Raw genomic sequence first — 8156 nt, 5'->3', positions numbered from 1 at the left:
CGGGAATCGGCGCATCAGGTAGTCGTAGACTGGTTGGGGTGGGAAGTGACCTTTCAAGGTCATCTAGTGCACCCTGCCTGCACTGAGCAGGGACATCTGCACCTAGAGCAGGGTGCTCAGAGTCCTGTCCAAACTAACCTGGAGGGTTTCGAAGAGTGGGACATTGGCTACTCCTCTAGGAAACGTGGGCCAGGGTCTCATCACCCTCAGGGTCAAAAATCTCTCCCTTCTCTCTAGTCTCAATCTCCCTCTTTGAGTTTCAAACCATCCCCCTTGTCCTGTCCCAACGGTTCCTGCTCCATAGTCTGTCCCCAGCTTTCTGGCAGGCCCCTGGCAGTCCTGGCAGCCCCCAGGGGGTCTCCCCAGCTGGAGCCTTCTCCTCTGTGGCTGCCCCAGCCCAACTCTCTCCTGCTGGGCTCCCAGCAGAGGGGTTCCCCGCTCGGGGCATTGCTGGGGCTCCTCTGGCCCCGCTCCAGCAGGTCCCTGGCTCTGCTGTGCTGAGGACTCCAGAGCTGCCCCAGCACTGCAGGGGGGTCTCACAGAGCTGGCAGAGGGGCAGGATCCCCTTGACAATGGTCTTGTTCTGCTGCTCCTCACACCTTCTGCACTGGTGATGTCCTCACTGTGCTGTGGCAGCGTGGAGGGCACGTTGGGCCATGCTGGTGCCAAGTGGTGCAGGTTCTCCAGGCTGGGCATGAGTGCAGCTTGACTGCTCATATTAGGAAAAACAAAAAAAAGAGTAAAACTTTTAAAAGCATTTAAAAGCTTTTTTAGGAAGTCCTGGCATTATGGTTTTATGAATTACTTCCCCCTCCCCCTGCCCTATGTTGGGTTTAAAATTGAATGAACAGGCAAAATGAACTGCACTCCATCTACCACTGAGGAAGTTGAAGAAAAATAAAAGAAATATGTGGATAGGGCATTCATTTATCCCCAGTGTTTGTTAGTTGAGGATAACTTAGAGATATTAAAACCAGATCATGTGGCTTCATTCAGTCTCTTGACTCATAAATGAGCTGAAGAAGGCCTCAAGAAGCAACATCCTCTGCAGTCACCATGTGGCCAGCAAGAGCAGAGACAACAGCTCCAGGTCTGTGTGAAGGACCAAGATACCAAATGGGTTTATCTTTGGCCACATCATGCAAAGAGGGAAGGTCACCATGGCCTTGCAGCACGTGCCTTTTCCTGAGTGCTGTTGCTGCCACCACCACCGTGGGGACAGGATTGAAGAAGTGAGAGATTTCTGGTCCTGAGCTTGGCGTCAGTCGCTGCTGAGGGGATTCTGGAGAGCCAAGTCCTCCTGTTGTTCAGCAAAAACACACGAGGGAAACACCCACTGATGTCAGTTTGACTGTTGGGGTGAATAATGGCTTCCTTCTTAATTGCAGCGTGGCAGGCACAGTGGTAGTTCTCATTTCAGAGATTTTTAATTAAGCCAAGGCAAAAGTATCTTAACACCTCCACGCCTCGTCCCTCCAGAGGTCCTCAGAGATGCAGAGGTGCATGGAGGTCGTAGTAGCCTTTTCTAAAAGTTCATGAAGAAATGGTTAGTATGAAAATAACCACCGACTGCACCTCCATTTTAAAGCAGTGGATAAATCAGTTGTAAAGAGTAGGATATGTGGATAGATTTATTTATTCAGCACATCTCCACAGCCAGGTTGGTGCCCCACGAGGTGCCTACTTAATGTGCACCAGTGTTGTGACTGCCTCTGAGCACGACAATAGAAACCTGGCCCGTGCACTGTGAGTTATTCTGTGCATGCTTGTGAAGAGCAATTTAATAAATCAGTGAGGCCAGTTTGTCATCGGGTTGGTTTTTGAAGAGCAGGGGGTCTGGAGATGGGTTTGGCCCTACTAAATATCAACAGAGTGAATGTGAAAATACATGCTTATATATTTCATTGAGGAAGAATGTGCTGTTTGAATAGATATTCTGTTTTCTTGAAAATAAGCAATAAAAATTCATTTACAATGGGGCTGCAATGGAAGACAGTGGCTGCAAGCAAGCAGCCTGTCTCTTTGTGTCCCAGCGTGGCTCAGTGAGATAGCTGAGGTCTTGCAGAGGGCAAACAGAGGTTGTGTGACTCTTCTGCTGTGGTTTTGGTTGTTTGGCCTCAAAATTAGGGAAGTTCCTCAGCAGGCACATGTGGGTTTGAACTGCTGTGCAGAGCCACTCGGTCAGCAAAGCGAAGGGTTGGTTTTGGGGAGAGGGGTGATGGGCGCTTGCACTGCAAACAAAGTTGACTCATTTCCCCTTTATTTCTTACAGACAAGCAGAACGATGTGGAGATTCCTTCTCCCACCCAGAAGGACAGAGAGAAGAAGAAGAAACAGCAGCTCATGACACAGATCAGTGGAGTGAAAAAATTAATGCATAGCTCAAGCTTAAATAATACCAGCATTTCCCGGTTCGGTGTGAAGACGGAGAAGGAAGACCACCTGGCCAAGGTATGATGGAGTCTTCCAGCTCTGGGAGAGCTGGTGTTGCCAGGAACTCAGGGATGGACTGTCTGCAAAGCTGGAATCAGTGTCCCTGAAGTGCCGTGTCCCTAACGACATCCTCTGTGTTCATAAATCCCTTGAAAATCTCCATAAAGTAATTTTTAAAGTGTGAAAGCTGAGGAGAGAACCATCACTCAGGGATGGACTGTCTGCAAAGCTGGAATCAGTGTCCCTGAAGTGCCATGTCCCTAACAACATCCTCTGTGTTCATAAATCCCTTGAAAATCATAAAGTGATATTTAAAGTGTGATGAAAGCTGAGGAGAGAACCATCAAACACAGGGAGGTGTAACAGTGCTGTGCCCAACACACTGGCTGTGGGGCCTTTGTCTCTCTCTGGGCATTTCTTCTTGACACATAGCAAGGAATGATTCCCCTGCCACACAGAGCAATGTCACCTCCTGGTACAAGCACTTTGCCATCAGCCCTTCTCAGTTATTCACTGTTCAGGTGCTTTTTTAAGGGCCACAGTGAAGTTTGAATGTGCATCTTTTTAAACTGGTGGTAGATGCCAGACCTGATGCAAGCCATAAATGCAGAACTGTGTTGGAAAATATTGTAACCTTTCTCTTTTTGTCCTTTCCAAAGGAACTGGAAGACCTGAACAAGTGGGGGCTCAACATATTTAATGTTGCAAGGTACTCCCACAACAGGCCGCTCACCTGCATCATGTACGCGATATTTCAGGTGGGTGCTTTGCTGAGCAGGTTTCCCTTTCTTTTCCTGCAAAGATTTAGATTCCCATTGCTTTGTCACCTTCTGCAGTGTGACATCCTTAACGTGATGCATGTTGGATGGGCACATTTCTTCTGCAGGAACGGGATCTGCTGAAGACCTTCAAGATCTCCTCGGACACTTTCGTGACGTACATGATGACGCTGGAAGACCACTACCACTCAGATGTAGCTTACCACAACAGCCTCCATGCTGCTGACGTGGCCCAGTCCACACACGTTCTGCTCTCTACCCCAGCACTGGATGTGAGTTCATAGAATCTTAGAATTCTGGGTTCTGAGCTACCTAGTTTGGGCTGAGCGCTTTGTGTTGCACAGCCGTCGTGCTTCAAGGGGGGATGGTGGCTTAAAAGCCCCACGGTGTCTGTGTGAAGATGGGAGAAGAACCTTAAGCTGAGGCCATGACCAGCAGTGCTCAGGCTTGCAAAAAGCAGCATGCTGCCTGCTCTGCTGAGGGCTCAGTTCACCACCAGGGAAGTCACCATTAAATTTCAGCAGCAGCTTTGCTTGCACTCTGTGTTTCATCTCGAAGAGCACAGGGTGCTTGGAGACCTCTCATCCAAGCAAATGTCTTGTCCTCAGAAAACTAATTTAAAAAGCATCATTTGCTTCTCTAAGCCAACCTCCCAAAGTGTTGAGAGATTCACAAAATGTTTTGGGTTAGAAGGGACCTTTTAAGGTCATCTGGTCCAACCCCCTGCAGGGAGCAGGGACATCTGCAGCTAGAGCAGGGTGCTCAGAGCTTCATCCAACCTCCCCTGGGATGGTGCCAGGGATGGGGCAGCGACCACCTCTCTGGGCAGCCTGGGCCAGGGGCTCAACACCCTCAGGGGAACAAATTTCTTCCTTCTTTCTAGCCTAAATCTCACTTTTCATTTTAAACCATATCCCCTTGTCCTGTGGCAAAAGGTGCTTCTCAAAAGTCCCCAGCTTTCTGACAAGCCCCTTTAAGCCCTGAAAGGCCACAATAAAGCCTCCAAAAATATATTGAAAAAACATAAGGATTTTTCTGACAAATTCCTTTTTTCCTTCCTAGGCTGTCTTCACTGATTTGGAAATCCTTGCTGCAATTTTTGCAGCTGCAATTCATGACGTGGATCACCCTGGGGTCTCCAATCAATTTCTCATTAATACAAGTGAGTTTTGCTTCAAATACCACAGTAACTTCATGGGCAAACTTGGAAACTCAATGGAAATTTATTTTCCATTACAGAGAGCTCACAAATTCTGACTTTTAGACTGCGTTGATTTCTCAAAAATGTGGTGCAGTAAAACAGTTGGGTGTTTTGAAATAAAGTGGTAATTAAAATGAAATTCCTAACAAAGGGAGCTATTGTGGTACAATTTGTAAAGGGCCCTTGAATCTTGTGGGTATTACTACTTGCTAAAGCATGATCACTCTCCCAGTCCTGAGTGCAAATTTTATCACTAGTGGAAGAGAAATCATCCTATTGCTATTGACAACGATAAAGCTAAATATTGTGGTTCATCTTGATTCCAAAATGTGGCTGTTGTTCTTTTTTGGGAAGTGTGTTTGCAGGGTTCATGCTGTGTGTTGTCAGAGATTCTGAAGGCTGTAACTAAGTCAACCGAGGACTATTTTGCTCCTCAGAACCCAGCAAAGGGCTGTTTAGATTACATACATATGTGCTTGGAGGAGGAAGCTGCACACTCTTGGCACACATGAAGCAAAGAAAAGGCAACTTTTCCCAATCTTATTACATAGAAATCAACATTTCAGTGCCCAGGACAGGCGTTTGCTGTTTAAAATCACACCCCTCCCCTGCTGGACTCACAGGTTTGTGTCACTTCTGCTAGATTCCGAGCTGGCCCTGATGTACAACGATGAATCTGTCTTGGAGAACCACCACCTGGCCGTGGGTTTCAAACTGCTTCAGGAGGAGCACTGTGACATCTTCCAGAACCTGACCAAGAAGCAGCGCCAGACGCTCAGGAAGATGGTGATCGACATGGTACGAGCTTCGCACGCCCTGCGCTGGTTCTCGAGCCCAAAATCTGGCTGCTTTCTCTGGCTGCCTGTACTGAGATCCTGTTTTCTCTTCTGCAAAGGTGTTGGCGACAGATATGTCCAAGCACATGAGCCTGTTGGCAGATCTGAAGACTATGGTGGAAACGAAGAAGGTGACCAGTTCGGGTGTCCTCCTCCTGGACAACTACACCGACAGAATACAGGTACCTCAGCCACCCTCCCGGGGTTCTGTTCAGGGCTGGAGCAACCCTGCTCCTCTTTTCACTGGGGCTTTTACACGGGCCAGACCTAGAAGCTACTGACCTAAACTTTCAGCATGTTCTTCTGCTCCCCCCCCACGAATTGGCATGAGGTGGTCGTCTGTCTGAGGTAAAGGAAATGGTGTTTTTAGAGCATGGAGCTCCAAACGTGCCCATTATTCTGACCTGAATCTATAAGGCTGAGGTTTTATGGGCTCCTGAGTTTCCCATTTGTTTCTCCTGACAAAAAAAAAACACAGCAAGAGTGTCAGAGCATTGTGAGAGGGCAGGAATTTCACGTGGGGCTCCCTCCCCAAAGCAACTCACGCCGAGCTGCGGCGGGTGATGCCCGACCCGTTCCCTGCAGGAGCTAATCCTTGACTTACAGAAATGACAGAGCAGAGCTGGCACGGGGCTGCGTCGTTAGCAGGACGAGACACATCCTGATCTGCTCTCCCCTTTGACGACCAGCTTCCTCAGAGCAGACTCAGGGGAAAACCCTCCTTCCCTTTTTATTCAAGGCTCCTAAAACAGGTCACCCTGTTGCCGTCTAAATCCTTGGAGCCACAGTTAGTCAGGCACACACGTTTTGTGCGTGCGTGGAAGGGATATTACTCATGCCATCAAGCTTTTAACCATCTGAGGGCATGGAAATCAGTTTTGAATGGTGGGAAGCACCTGCATTCAAAACCAAACCTGCATGACATAATTATCGCTGCCACAACTGCAGCCTGTGTGAGTGTGGAGCTGTCTGGGGAGCAAGCAGCAGGTTTTTTACTTTGGAAGTGGACTTGTGGCATCTCCTCTCAGACACGGAGATATTCCATTAGTATTTTTATAGGCTGAAGGCTCGAAGAGTCCTGTGGTTAAATGTTCTGAGCTAAACAAGCAGCTCCAGCTTGAAACCATCCTCTTTTTTTCCATCCTATTTTATGACTTTTCTGCTTAATCCAATTGCAGGTTCTCCGAAATATGGTACATTGTGCAGACTTGAGTAACCCCACCAAGTCCCTGGAGCTGTACCGGCAGTGGACGGACCGGATCATGGAGGAATTCTTCCAGCAGGGAGACAAGGAGAGGGAGAGGGGGATGGAGATCAGCCCCATGTGCGACAAGCACACGGCCTCGGTGGAGAAATCCCAGGTAGTTACCCCTCGGCTGCAGCTTTGGACTGCCCGAGCTCCTGTCGTTGAAGTGGGGACAAAAATGTGCTCTCTGGCACGCCGAGGCAGAGAGCCAGCAGTTCAGAGGGCTGTGCTGATGGGCCCTGACAGCCAGCAGTGCCTGGAGCTCCTCTAGGCTGGCGAGGCTGCTCAGTCTCCTTGATGAACCCCGTGGCATCTCCTCCCTTCCAACCCTGTGTCCATCTCGCCACGTTTGTGTCCCAGTTTCCAGAGCGAGTAGGTTTCCCTTGGTTCCCCGGGCTTGAAGAGCACAACTCTGATCTCCTCTGCCTTCTGCCAGGTCCCTTCAGCCTTCACACCCTCCAGCCTCCTTAATTAGCACCTCTGAAACCTACTGACAGTGCAGCTCACGTCAGGCATAGCCCTGCCAGCCCCCTGGCACTGCCAGAGTGAGGAGCTCCTCCCAGCAGTCTGGGTGTCAGTGGTGACTGGTGCAGAGCAGCTCTGCAGTGCAGGACCTGGTGTTGACCTTAGAGGTCTGAGGGAGCTGCTGCGTGTCAAAGAAACCTGGAGTTGGGTCAAAGTAAACCTTAAAAGGAGCTGGATGCCTCTTTTCCTTTCTGGAGATGAAGTGGCTCAGCCCTGGTCCTGAATCCCAGATGAAAGGGTTCCAAGGTCAGGTTTTGTTCTGACCTGTGCAGCACAGGCTGTAAAATTTCCCCCAGTAATTTATGTTTGTCTAAACACATCCCAGTCTTTATATAATGGTGTCTTGGTGGTTGTTTTGAAATGACTCGAGCAAGTCATCATGGAGGTTTTTCAGCTTGAATAAGTCACAAAATTGATGATAATTATTTCCAAATGTCCTCCGGGCGAAGCTGAGCGGTTTCAAAATTGTTCATTCAACCACATGGTGATTTTGTTGGAAAAATCTGTCTTATTTGTTAACCTAACAAGAAAAGAATCCTCGGGCCAGGCTTGGCCAGAAAATGCCCATGTGCTCCGCATGTGAGCTCAGACTCCTTTCTGTGTTTCACACACGGGCTTCCCAGAGGATCCAAAGCCCAGCTCCAGCCCTTGGGCTGCAGCAGCTCGAGCATTTCAGGGGGAGGCGGCCAAGCCAGCAGCTAAACGTGCAGAATTGGGGTTGTTAAACGTGTGCTGCAGGAAATTTTCACCCCCTTTTTGTTGGAGCTGCCTCCCCAGTATGTTCCAGTCGAATGTTAATGGTTCCATTGACATCCTGTTGTGTCTGAAGGAGGCGTGGGTGACTTCCAAAGCAAACATTTGCAGCCCGGCCCCCCCCCTGAGAGCCATTTCCCTGCTGCACAGAGAGCCTGGCCAGCAGAGCAAGCTGAGGAGGGACAGGCTGCCAAGGAGGAAGGATTTCAGCCCTCTGCATGGCCACTCAGTTGTTGCCATCCTGGACGTGCGTCCTCTTAGGCAGGCAGTGGGGAGGGATTTAGGTCAGAGCTTACGCAGCGAGGAGAGGAGAGGAGAGGAGAGGAGAGGAGAGGAAAAAGGAAGGAAAAGAAAAGGGGAAGGGAAGGGAAAGGGAAAGGGAA

At 49.3% G+C, this 8156-nt stretch overlaps 1 protein-coding gene across 1 annotated transcript in view; it reads left to right on the top strand.

Moving 5' to 3' along the window:
- PDE4B (phosphodiesterase 4B, cAMP-specific) overlaps positions 1-6661 on the top strand; it is a gene marked incomplete at its 3' end in the record, with an annotated part of 8805 nt that extends 2144 nt beyond the window's left edge. Inside the window, exons 3-9 of the mRNA XM_008938172.1 lie at positions 2273-2451; positions 3093-3191; positions 3320-3484; positions 4275-4374; positions 5057-5211; positions 5309-5431; positions 6428-6661. Of these exons, the coding sequence (XP_008936420.1) occupies positions 2273-2451; positions 3093-3191; positions 3320-3484; positions 4275-4374; positions 5057-5211; positions 5309-5431; positions 6428-6661 (1055 nt within the window). The remainder of the gene's footprint in view (positions 1-2272; positions 2452-3092; positions 3192-3319; positions 3485-4274; positions 4375-5056; positions 5212-5308; positions 5432-6427) is intronic.
- Between the last annotated feature and the right edge of the window lie 1495 nt (positions 6662-8156).

This window comes from Merops nubicus, unplaced genomic scaffold (assembly GCF_000691845.1).
Source record: "Merops nubicus isolate BGI_N331 unplaced genomic scaffold, ASM69184v1 scaffold354, whole genome shotgun sequence".
NCBI lineage: Eukaryota > Metazoa > Chordata > Aves > Coraciiformes > Meropidae > Merops > Merops nubicus.
This window is presented reverse-complemented; position numbering and strand designations above follow the sequence as displayed.